General features: G+C 37.5%; 1 protein-coding gene across 1 annotated transcript in view; it reads left to right on the top strand.

The window, feature by feature from the left end:
• Positions 1–13,828, top strand: part of THSD7A (thrombospondin type 1 domain containing 7A) — a 470,808-nt gene that overhangs the window by 366,395 nt on the left and 90,585 nt on the right. Inside the window, 1 exon segment of the mRNA NM_001206743.1 lies at positions 10,805–11,039. Coding sequence (NP_001193672.1) covers positions 10,805–11,039 — 235 coding nt within the window.

Genomic DNA, 13,828 nt, shown 5'->3' with positions numbered 1-13,828 from the left:
ATAGACTTAAGTCCCAGGAGAGAAAGGAGAATGCGGTCCAGTGGGTTGGGTCCCTTTGTTTTTCGGGAATCAAGGCTTGTGGGGGGAATGTTCACACCCCGCTCAACATCTCCAAGGAGCCAGGACGTAGCAAACTCATGTTTACATATTAATTTATCCATGCTAAATTTTGTATTGGTTTTGCCATGTATCAAAATGAATCTGCCACAGGTATACATGTGTTCCCCATCCTGAACCCTCCTCCCTCCTCCCTCCTCCCTCCCCATACCATCCCTCTGGGTCGTCCCAGTGCACCAGCCCCAAGCATCCAGTATCGTGCATCGAACCTGGACTGGCAACTCATTTCATATATAATATTATACATATTTCAATGCCATTCTCCCAAATCATCCCACCCACAGTCTTTTGGACTCTGTGGGAGAAAATGTAACATATTTAAAATAGTCAACCTATGATAAAATTTAGAATTTTTTAAGTGTCCAAACACTTTTTTCTCGTCACCTCAATATAAGTGTAATTTTTTGCTACCAAAATAAGAATGTATCTGTGGAACCTAATAGAAAAAATAGAACCTTTCCAAGAAAAAATTATATTCCTTATGTTGTCAAACAATAACTCTAACCTTGTAGAGATTATATTCAGACTTCACACTCTATCAGCTCAAATTATGTCTTGGGCTTCATTAAAATTAGATCTGTGGTCACCCCGCTTCCTATAAATCCATTATACTCTGCAGACACTTGCTGTGTGACTAGTAATGAGTGACTTTTCGCCTTATGAGTCACATGGCTGAGATTTTGCCATGCTTGCAGAACTCACCAGATCATTATTTCCGTAGACGTGATGCTTCACACTGAAAGGTCATGAAATGCTTTAAAGGCAGGAATTTATGATTGCTCTTTGGTATGTATCATCTGCTTAGTTTGAAAGGATGGGACTTGGATAATTTTTAATGAAGGCTAACAGCTGCATCATAAGAAACACATGCTGGAGAATTATAAATGTGAAAATAATTAATCATAAAGGTGAGGTGAAAGTTGCTCAGTTGTGTCCGACTCCTTGAGACCCCGTGAACTATACAGTCCATGAAATTCTCCAGACCAGAATACTGGAGAGGTAGCCTTTCTCTTCTCCAGGGGATCTCCCCAACCCAGGGATCCAACCCAGGGATCCCACATTGCAGGTGGATTCTTTACCAGCTGAGCTACAAGGGAAGCCCGTGAACTCAAAACATTATTTTAAGTGGAAACTGTAGAGGAGATTCAGTCAATGGGGAATCTGCTGTTATTTGTCTCTGTTAATAACAGCTACAGAAACTGGTATCATTATGTGAAATATTTAATGAAGAATTTGTCCTTCAAAGACAATTTAATACCTGTTATTTGCTTGACACTGAAACACATTTTCTTTCCTTCAAAATAAGACTTTTCTAATTCTGAAGCTATTTTTTAAATGATTTAGAAACTAATTTGCAGGAAGTTTTAAAATACGTTTCCCTGCCAATTAGATAACCTTTTTATAATTCTGCACAAAAGCTATTTTTTCTATTATTCCCCAAGAATTAATACTTGTATGTGTCATGTGTGCATGTATCTAAGTCGCTTCAGTTGTTTCTGACTCTGCAACACTGTGGACCGTAGTCCGCCAGGCAAGAATACTGGCGTGGGTTGCCATACCCGCCCCCAAGAGATCTTCCCAACCCAAGAATCGAACATCTCCATCATTAACAGATGGGTTCTTTACCCCTGGCGCTATCTGGGAAGCCTGATCTTCTTAATTATCTGTGGATCAGAATATTACTGTGATAACCTTAAGGGTAAAGATCACATTAATAAAATTATATATTGATTGTTTAGACATGAAATTAAATGATTTTCTGGTGAAATAACTTACAGGACAAGTCCACATGCAAAGCATTTATGTGGATTTACAAAATAAATGCTGTAACCTATTCATTTGTACTTTTATCTCAGTAAAAATGTCACCATTATACATTATACTGGAGATTATATAACCTCTGTATTGATGAAGTCAAAGTTGTACTGCAGTAAGCCCATAAATTCAGTAACTTAATAGAACAATTATTTTTCCCTCTTGGGAATTTTGCTACAGTGACACTCAACTCTCCATGACAGTCTGTCCTCCATGAAATGTCTCAGCATATTGCACCTCCGTATGAAAGCCTACCTCACAATCTTCATGCCAGAGGAAGAAGGTAGCTGGGGACTCTTATCTGTTTTAAGAGAGTCAGCAATTAAATTCTTTCATCCAGAGTGATTTATATCATTTCAACTGACATTTCATTATCAAAGCAGGTCATATAATCATGACTTGAATTTGAACCTAATTTCAGCAGGGGCAGAGGAAATACATTCCTACTGTGTGCTGGAAAGAAAGGAGTGCTGGCTACTGATCTTATCCCTGGTTTATCAGTCTTCTTTTGTATGTGTCTATGTATCTACCTCTATGTCTGTGTATTTATATCCATGTGTGTATATATAAGTGTGTGAGATAGAGGGGTATTCCATATGACCCCAATGAACTAGACACACTTTGCATTGTTAAAATGTTATGACTCATTATTTTTTTACTCCTGTTAAAAGAATGGTAAAATAATAGAATAGCACTTTCCTTTACCTCATGCTATACTTTCTTTTCCCTTTCCTTCCTGTCCTTTCGAGGCTCTTTAGCTCCCTTCATGAACAGTTTTATCTGCAAAGTTATTAAGTGGAACCAAACAATTGAGCATCTGTGCCAGCAGGTGGGCAGGAGAGGGGGTCTGTAGTCATCCAGGGTGGGTTGTCAGAGCCCAACCTGAGTGAGATGGGCATCCCCAGTGAGAAAAGGGTGGCCTGACCTGAAATGTCAGAGACGCTGAGAAGTCTAAAGGGAGGGGCACATGGATTGCACAAGAGAGTAAAAGCAGCGACCCAACACAGGATGCCAGGGCACAAGCAGGATGAAGAGGGAATCTCAGCACTGAGGAAACCAACCCAGTGGGAGGTGTCGGAGCCAAGCAGGGTTGAGGAGGGTTTCAGTAATGTGGAGTGGTTGAATGCAGGGTGTCAGAGTATGAGCAGAGCGATGAAGATGGCCCATGGTAGAGCAGTGAGGATGGCAGTGGGAGATTGGTGAGGGGGGTTGGTTGACCAAATAGGTACATGTATTAAACATAGTTGGGTTTCTTATTGCTAAAGAAGGGAGTTTTGAATATGTTAAGAAAGAAAACTAGAGTAAACCTTGTTGTATTATATTGGAATTTGAAGTTATCAGTGTGAATTCATGGTGTTCAATTTGTAAACCTAGACATGAAAGTGAAAGTGTAATCACTCAGTTCTGTCCAACTCTTTGCAACCCCATGGACTATACAGTCCATGGAATTCTCCAGGCCAGAATACTAGAGTGGGTAGCCTTTCCCTTCTCCAGGAGATCTTCCCAACTCAGGGATCAAACCCAGGTCTCCCGCATTGCAGGCGGATTCTTTACCATCTGAGCCACCAGGGAAGCCCAAGAATGCTGGAGTGAGTAGCCTTCTCCAGGGGATCTTCCCAACCCAGAAATTGAACTGGGGTCTCCTACATTGCAGGAGAATTCTTTACCAATAGAGCTATCAGGGAAGTCCTAGACATAGAAATACATAAATGCATAAAATTCAAATATAAGTATGATATTCATATTATAGACATACACATGTGTTAACTCTGTTCACTGAAATGACATAAGAGCAGTGGGACCCTATTAGCAGTCAGTGTGTTTAGCACTGAGATCTTGGTGTCTAATACCATTCTCCGATGAAAGGAGCCAGGGCTTCTTGGAGAAATAGCTGATTCTAGGGCTGGAATAGCAAAAGTACAAGATGTGCCTGGAGGATCTTGTGCCAGAAAGAAAAGGAGAGGAAAATATTTCAAAAGGTCACACTATTGTATATATAAAATAGATAACTAACAAGCACCCACCATATAGCATAGAGAACTCTACTCAGTATTCTGTAATAACCTATATGTGAAAAGAATCTGAAAAAAAAGTGGATATACACACTTATATACATAACTGAATCACTTTGCTTTATACCGGAAGCTAACACAACATTGTAAACTAACTCTACTCCAATATAAAATCAAAGTGAAATTAAAAAAAGGTCAGGGAAGCTAGCTTGAAGAGTCTCCCACTGGCCACATACAGGAGCAATGTGAATGCAAATTAACAATAATAGCTATTTATATACATTAACTAAGGAAACCATGAATCCATACTTGATATAAATAAATTAATTGGAAGTCTGATGAAGAGCATTATATTTACAGTCTTAAGTATCCTTCTAATGAAGAAGTTTGACAGACACTATGTTATTTCAGTAATCAAAGTTTACATCATCAGTCATGGGGCAAATACAAAGGATGTGTTCCTGGTGTGGTACAAGGAGAGCATGATGTCATGTCTGTACCATCCCTGTCAAAGATGCATATTGTAGAATCTGAACATGAGGGAACATCTGACAAATCCTACCTGGAAGATATTCTGCAAAATAACTGGCCCCTAATCTTCAAAAGTGTCTAAGTTATGAAAATTAAGGAAAGATTGAGAAAGATTGAAGGAAACTAGCCAGACATAAGCTCTAAATGCAACAGTTGATTCTGAACCAAGTCCTTTTATTACAAAAAATGTTCTGAGATAATTGGCAAGTTTAAATGGGTCTGAGGATTGGATGGAAATAATGCATCAGAATTAATTGCCTAATCCTGAATATTGCATATGCTTATGTATAGGAAAATGCCCTTGATTGCAGGAAATAATACTGAAGTATTTTGGGTAATGGGGCATCATTTCAATAACTTCTTCCATATGATCGAGGGGAAAAAATTATTGGTAACATTTTAAATATCCCTATAGTTTTGGGGTTAATTCAAAATTAAACATAAAAAATAATAGAATAAAAATAATTTGAATACAATTGCTTTTCATATAATCTTGGAGTAACATTATGTAACCTATTATTTTGTGTATTGGCAGTAAACAAAAATGTCATAAAATGCCTCTTACTGAAATATTGTCATTTGGAAACCAAATCACAAATGGCATAACTGAAGATAGTTAATATAAAAATATTTCTTTTCAACTTGAAAATAAAAGTGTGTGTATGTGTCTTGTTTCAAAAGCCTTGAAGACTTTTGGTTAAATAAGATTAATAATTTGCTTTTAGATTTGTTTGATACTTTGATGTAAAAATCTTCTTTGTATCATGTGAAAATACAGGATGGGTCCCAAGAGCTACTTTAGAATTATTTCAGGAATTCTAAAAGAATTCAATCCTTTAACACTTAAGTTTGACATATTTTTGATATAAACAGTAGTATATTGAATTTTTTAAAAAATTAAAAATTGATGTTGTAATTATGACCTTCTCCATTTTTTAATTCATGTTGCAGGTTCTTAACAAACTTGGTTAAAAGGAAAAATTATTTTCAAAGTGTTTTCCACTAAGTATAACAACTTCTGTTCTCATTATAGTCAATTATCTTTAAAAAGCAAGATATAAGAGAATATTTATTCTTGCAGAGTTCAGAGTGACCTGATATTATAACTTCAGCCAAGTGTTACTGTGTCTTTACACCTTCTTTGTACTTGCAGAAAATAGATGCAAATTGAAATAAAATTATGCCAATTTTTCCTCAAATAATTAGTAGTCCTGAGAAGTTTTACTTTGCAGTATAAAACATTGAGAGGATAAATATTTGTTTTACCTTGTTTCATTTTTGCAGTGGAATGATTTTAGTTCTGAAAACCAGGAAGTACTTCTATTTCCTATAGAGGAATTTGAAGAGATCAGGATCTATTTTGAGCGTACATACACACATAACTCTGACTTCTAAGTAAATACTGCCGCTTCCCCATCTTCCTGAACTGACTGAAAGAGCAGTTCTGCTTCCGTCTGTTCCTACATGACCACCACTTCGGTCTGTTCCTACAGTCCTACAGGACTTATACAGACTCTACTGTGGGGTATCTTTTGTCCCTTACTACAAGGGGGAAAAAATGGAGGGGGTGGTGGCCGCCCCAGCGTCTCTTGAGGTTCTCGCACTTCCAGTTAGATTCCCTGAAATCATGCCATTGCCTTTCACCCACCAGTAATCTGCTGTCAAAGGTATTAGGGCTGCAGTAGCAGGCAAAGTTACAAGTATCTTAAAATTGTAATTCACAGTACAGTGTAACAGCCTCTTCTTACCCTGAGCCTCGTCCACTTTTTTATCCTTATCCTCAGTTACTTCCCTGTGTGAACTCTGCACTCCAGTTGACTGCATCAATATTGCTAATTCCCAGGGTCATACCTGCCTAAGTGCCTCAGCTTTTATTTAGTTTCTCTTCTGCTTAAATTAAATTTTCTCTTCCTTGTCTCCCTTCCCAGAGCTCTGCTTATCGAACTCCTATTTCTTCAAAAGTCATCTCAATGCCTCATCTCAACAACCTTAGTCATTTTTAGTATCCCCCAAACTAATGTAATTTTAAACTTTTGAATCCCAATTATACTAAATACCTCTTTTAACGTAATTGTCATATTCTTTATCATTATATTATTGCATTCACCTAGAATTGTACTCAATTCTTTGCTTATATTATCACCCCTATACTTCTCTCCACTGCATTGTAAGATCCTTGAGAATAGCAAGAATTATTTCTATTTCTAACCCCTCTAGACTATCCCTTGAAGCATAGGTAACCATTGCATATTGCAGTCAGTTCATAGGTATTCAATTAATGTTTTGAAAAGGTCTTTTTTAAAAAACACTTATTTATTTCTTTGGCTGTGCCAGGGTCTTAGCTGCGGTATACAGGATCTTTAGTTGTGGCATGTGGGACTAGTTCCCTGACCAGGGATCGAACACAGGCCTCCTGCGTTGGAAGCTCACAGTCTTAGCCAGTGGACCACAAGGGAAGTCCCTGAAAAGATTCTTTTTTTTTTCTCTCCAATCTGTCATCTAAATTGTAAGGACTTCAATGCCATACTCAAAAACAACAGCTCTGTTCAATGTCTCCTAACCAAGGTCTTTTGGGCTTGATGGTAGGGAGGAAAAGTCATTTTTAGTTTCTGAGAGAAGCTTTGCATATTATAATTGGCATTATAAAATCTTTCCTTTTGGTGAAGTGATAGAAAGCCTAAATAGTCACATTAATATGAAGCATATATTTTTATGTAGAAGAGGATTAAAAAATATACACTTATCACTAATTTTATCACAGGTGACATTTTATAATCTCAGTACTACAGGAATGGGAATATTCCCAGATGTCTGGAATTAAATCTTCCCGTAAATAATAAATAAATTCAGTATCATATCTATCAATTTTTCAACCATAAAAGTATTCCCCGAACAACATGACGGTGCTGCAGTGACTGATTATCCAAGCCATGCTTTCCAAATTGCCACATCGTTATTACAATTAAGACCACACTGGGACTTATCTGTGCAAATACCTTGACATCACACCAAAAATGCTGATGCAGCTTTAATGTGGATTGGGGCAAGAAAATAAATAGTCTTTATGTTTGTAAACTTAACAGTTATTTTGCAGTTCCTGGACGCATTATGCTGATGTTGTAGAAGCTCTTTTCTTATTATTTTTTTCAAAACCAACCAGTCAATTCCAATGTCAAAAATAATGCAGAGTTTTAAAATCACAACTTACATAGCATACATACATTCAAAGTAAAAATGGGGTAAGTAAAAACACATTATTCAATTGAGGAGGGGTAATTTCACTATTAAATAAGATATAGTTTTAAATGGTTATATAAAATGAACACAGTTTTCTACAGTTAGCATGTGTTTTCCTGAGAAATACCATTGGATAAATCTAGAGCCTCAGGGAAGTGGGTAATAAGAGTTCTCATTTACTTCTCTCCAATCCAATTAGCAGGTTTAGGAGTTGTCCCTATTCAAATACTAAACTTCTTGCTCCCAGGGTTGCTGAGCTGTGTGATGGAAGATAGGATATGAGCTGTGACAGATGTTTTCACCTTCATGAAGCAGGGGACAGTAGTGAAACGCTGTTTAATACAGGTTATTCTGATGTTAATCCCATGTTCAGCATTGCATAAGTGCCTGTAAATTGCAGTTAAATTATCACATAAATTGCCTGCTGATTTATATGCTGAATAGAGGGATGTCCTTAGTCACAAATGAAATGATACCTGAAGATCAGCTCAGGGTGTGATTTTGCTTATTACTTTTACCCAGATCTCAAACTTTAGGAGCCATCCTCCATATTAGTGTTAGTTGCTCAGTTGTGTCTGACTCTGTGACCTCATAGACTGTAACCTGCCAGGCTCCTCTGTCCATGGGATTCTCCAGGCAAGAATACTGGAGTGGGTTGCCATTCCCTTCTCCAGGAGATCTTCCCAACCCAGGAATTGAACCCAGGTCTCCTGCCATATTAGGGTCACTAGCTATTGAATCACTTTTCTTAACATTTTTAAACTTTTTAAAACTTGCTTTCCTAATAAAACCCACCTTTTATTATGTTCAGTATTCCTCCATTTACTGTCACAGATATGTGTGATGAACACCCAAGGTCCCACCATTCCATGTGAACAACCAGTTATTTTCTATTCTTAAAATGAAATCCAGAGATACATAAGTGTGACTAGATCAAATTGTCAATAAAGTAAACAATAAATTTCTCCAAATACTCTGTTTTTAACAGGATAAAGCTTTTTATTTTCAGAGCTAGCATCACAAATAGCATTTCAGTTCAGTTCAGTTCAGTCGCTCAGTCGTGTCCAACTCTTTGTGACCCCATGAATCGCAGCACGCCAGGCCTCCCTGTCCATCACCAACTCCCAGAGTTCACTCAAACTCATGTCCATTGAGTCGGTGATGCCATCCAGCCATCTCATCCTCTGTCATCCCCTTCTCCTCCTGCCCCCAATCCCTCCCAGCATCAGAGTCTTTTCCAATGAGTCAACTCTTCGCATGAGGTGGCCAAAGGACTGGAGTTTCAGCTTTAGCATCATTCCTTCCAAAGAAATCCCAGGGCTGATCTCCTTCAGAATGGATTGGTTGGATCTCCTTGCAATCCAAGGGACTCTCAAGAGTCTTCTCCAACACCACAGTTCAAAAGCATCAATTCTTCGGCGCTCAGCCTTCTTCACAGTCCAACTCTCACATCCATACATGACCACAGGAAAAACCATAGCCTTGACTAGACGAACCTTTGTTGGCCAAGTAATGTCTCTGCTTTTGAATATGCTATCTAGGTTGGTCATAACTTTCCTTCTAAGGAGTAAGCACCTTTTAATTTCATGGCTGCAGTCACCATCTGCAGTGATTTTGGAGCCCAGAAAAATAAAGTCTGACACTGTTTCCACTGTTTCCCCATCTATAGCATTTAGGTAAAAACAAAAAAACACCGGACTCCATAAATTCCTAACTGCTCCTGTGACTGCATCATTTAGCTGTTTAGACTCATCCGCTTCATAATTTTTAACTTGTTCAGCAGCTGTGGATATAAAATGAGATCCCACCTATAAAGTACTTATAATGGGGCCAGCATGTTAAAAAAGAGTTCCATATTGACAACTCCACACCACATTCTATTGATTAAAGGACACATGTGTTTAACCCTTTATCATCTCTGTAATTACTGCATCTTATATTAGGTTCATTTTAAAATCACTGTGACCAAGCAGCAGTTATAATATAGTTGTCATTGCTAGTACTTGGGAATTTCATTGTTATTCCTGAGAGCAATAGCAACCCCATAATATTTCTACCAAAAACAAAGAAATAAAAATAGGTAAGGGCCATTTGAGGAAGGAAAATAAACCCTCCCTTGGTTGCTAGCTTAAATCTTTCATTGACAAACATCTTCTGGTACAATTAAAAATGGAGCCACATTAGAACTTAGAAATAGATACCAGTATCCTGGGAAAAAAAAAAAACCGTGGAGACAACAGGGAACACTCTTTAAGAAATCCTGGATAACCAATGCATGTGATGCCACAGGGATGATATATGTTGGAGAACACAAACTTTGATGAGTGTCAACTAATAAGCTACTTGAAAGATTTGGATTCTGAATGTAAAGAAGTTTTAGGAATACCTTCCCTTTTAATGTATGTAAAAGTGGTACATTTTTTTAGAAGTATCTAAATAAGTCATACAAAGCTATTTGGGTGAGTATACAGTAAAAATTAGAGTTGATAAAAAAGTATTGTAGTTTAATTTGATGCCATTTTACTCTCTCTGGGACACATAAAATGGTCTATCTCACAGTCATTCACACATTTTAGGTTTGAAGAAATATGGTGTATTATCATTAATACATGTATAATGTATTCTTCAGTGATGCCATGGAGGGTCAGAAAGCTGCTATTGATTTTAAATCACCCTAAATCCTAATTCACTGAAATAAGCAGCACTTTGAAACCTATAATTAAGACTTTCAATTTGATGGATATCATTTGTGAACATACTGGGTTTTCCCCGTCTGTAGATTCTCAGTGTCCATTTTTCCTCTAGTTAGGAATTACATAGGCTTTGTTTGTTCCTCATTTTCATCTTCTCTAGAGAATAATGGCCTGTCTTTGAGGTCCTCCTGAGTCCCCCAAACCGAATATCAAATATACCACAAAGTTTAAGTTTTAAGCCAGACAATGCCATTCATGTGATTTGCCTTCCTAGCAGTGTATGACCACATGTGCTAGTAAGTGGCCGGTATCATTCTTATTGTTAATTCCAAGGAGCAGAGGATGATAAGGTTTCTGTTGGCACCATATCTAACCTGCTGATACTGTCTGTTTTTGTAGGTGGAGTTCAGTGCCCAAACACCAGTGCTCTGCAAGAGGTACGCAGCTGTAACGAGCATCCCTGTACTGTGTACCACTGGCAGACTGGACCCTGGGGCCAGTGTATCGAGGACACTTCAGTTTCGTCCTTCAACACAACTACAGCTTGGAACGGGGAGGCCTCTTGCTCCGTTGGCATGCAGACAAGAAAAGTCATCTGCGTGCGGGTCAATGTTGGCCAAGTGGGACCCAAAAAGTAAGGACTTGAAAACGACAATAGTTAACTCCTGTGGCCAACCATGTCGGGATGGGCCCAGGCTTCACTTGCTTCGTGAAATGGAATGTTTGATGCTCATCATACCTGACCTCAAGAGTAAGACTTCTCTGTTTTAAAGGCAGCCACTGATAAAGTTATAACAGCTGGTACCTGGGATCCATAAATTCTGTAGAAATCTCTCCATGTGGTACCTACTTTCAGTGTTAATAGTAGCACTTTCTGCTTTTGTTGAGCTAGTAAGGCAGTGAAAGAAGTGCTCACTCTAGGCCTGGCTGATCAATAGGGACAGTATCCAAAGTCCTAGCAGTGGGGGTCATCAATGACCTCCTGTGTACCCGTAGGCTGTGGAGGCTGCCCATCTAGTTGAATTGGGCAATAGCCTTCTATGATCTGCCTTTCATTTCCCTTAGAAGGCACTATATCAAAAATACTGAGGCCAAACGTAGTACATCTTTTAATGGTTAAATGAATAAACCATTTACTCCCAAGAGAGAGCCTTAGGATAGGATGAGAGTTAGAATAAGCAGAAAAAGCACCAGTGTCTCACTGTAGTTAACAAGTAGTGTGATAACACAGCAAATGGTTTGCTAGAGAACCCAAGAGTTGACATATTGTATGTGCCTTGTGAGAAACAAAAAAAACCATATCAGTAAAAACTGGGCTAATCATTTCTTGAAGAAAATTAATAAACCAGTTATAAAAATATATGCAAAGAGGAAAAAAACTCTTATCATTTGTGATTTAGACAGCATCCATCTTTTAAAGTTCGTATCACCTTAGCCATGTGAAACAAGAAAAGTAAAACCCATCAGTTTTTCACTGGTATAAGCCATTTTTCACCGGTATCAAAATTTCTGAAAACTTGGTCAAGTACTTAGGTTTCGTGTGTGGTCTTAAACATACTACTTAACAGATTCTGGCTTCAGTTTTCAAAAATATTTGCAGAAATTTAATGAAAACAGAAAGTAGTAATGTAAACACTCAATAAATCTTAAAATTATTTTCTCTTGGAAAATTTGAGATACTTCTTAGTGTTTCAGAGAAATGATAATAATGTAACTGATATATGACAAACTCCAGGGGATAAATAAAAATCTCATGATGACTTGTTTCTTTCTAATGGCCAGGGTTCTGGACTTTAGCAATATTTTGCCCCATGATTTAGTTAGAAATTAAGAAACATGCAAAACCGATGGGTTTTACTTTTCATGTTTCACATGGCTAAGATGATATGAACTTTGAAAGATGGGTGCTGTCTAAATCAGCAATGATAGAGATTTCTTCCTCATTGCATGTATTTTTATAACATTTATTAATTTTCTCCAACAAATGATTAGCCCAGTTATGCTGATATGGTTTTTTTTGTTTCTTACAAGGCACATACAATATGTCAACTCTGGGTTCTCTAGCAAACAAGTATGTAGCTAGAAAATATATGCCAAAAGATTTAAGTAAATTGAGAAACTATTCCATATGCTTCATAGGTAGCCCCAAACCAATATTTCAGTAAAAATGATGCTAAATTTGTGATGAATGTAACAAAGGATATTAATGTGCAGTATATTAAAAGTCAATAGCAGTAACAGCAGAAGCGGAAGTCCCAAGTGCTGGGGGATTGTGGGACTTGCTGGGACAAGCAAAGAGGCAGAAATATTTGCTGCAGGGGGTTATCACCTTGACCAACTTGTCATGGTTCAGATTGGAGGGTTATTGTTCTGAGCTTCTATGGGTAAGCTCACTCTGTTCCTCTTGCAGTTTCATTTACCCTTTAGATGTTACTGTTATATTTTCCTCCCTTATGCAAACTATGAGAGTTTTTTCCTCAGCGGTGGATGTACATACACGCAAGCCTATGTGTGGTAAAGCTTGGTGGATTAATGTCATTAAATCATTCAATAGAAAGGATATCCTGAAGCCCCATGTCAGAGCACCACAATAATCCATTAAAAATGTGCTTTACCCTTGCTGCCTTTATTCAATGACCTGGATACAAGTATAGATTTGTTAAATCAAATGAGTTTCCTTTACCCTTAAAGTTCTAAAAAATAAAGCAAATACTGTGAATTCAAAAGAAAATATTACTACCCTTATGCCTAAATATGCTAGGAAATTCAGTGACTGCTTTTCGGTACTAGGCATTTGAAACAAAAATGCAAATAGAAACCTTGTTTTAAAGTCCTCTTAATAAAACAGATTACTGTGCAATGGTAAAATCAATGTTATTGATCTTATCTATCCTCCGAGTAACAAACTTCAACTCCTATCACATCTGTTTAATTTGACCTTGAATAAGATTTGGGGGAAAATCAATTCCTTGATTTAAACCACAAACACTAAATACAAACAGTACAAAGGAGAAAAGAAGCATGTTGACCGAACCAATTGCCTCACCAAAGGAAGCCTGAATTCATTTCATTGGCTGTGGTCTAGGCTGTATAATTTATATCGGTCTGTTCATTTAACAGCTTTGTTGTTGGTAATTTTGTTCTCCGCGGCTAATCAAATATCTTGCTGAGGAAATTTCTAAACTAAAATAGAATTTTTGAGGTTGTCAATGATAGCATTGTAAATTCCATTGATTTATTCAGAGCTAAAATTTGAAAAGCATGTAATTGAGTAATGCTCTCCCATTGTTAAAGTTCTAAAATTGCCTCATTGAGAAGGAATGCTTCCAATAATACTTACTAATAGTTTCAACAAGAATTAACAGGATGATTATATGTGAGGTTTTGCCATATAATGTTTCCTGGTTAAGAATGTAGGTTAAT

The sequence above is a fragment of the Bos taurus genome, chromosome 4 (genome assembly GCF_002263795.3).
Source record: "Bos taurus isolate L1 Dominette 01449 registration number 42190680 breed Hereford chromosome 4, ARS-UCD2.0, whole genome shotgun sequence".
In the NCBI taxonomy this organism is placed as follows: domain Eukaryota; kingdom Metazoa; phylum Chordata; class Mammalia; order Artiodactyla; family Bovidae; genus Bos; species Bos taurus.
Note: the sequence above shows the minus strand (reverse complement) of the source record. Positions and strands in the feature narration are given on the sequence as shown.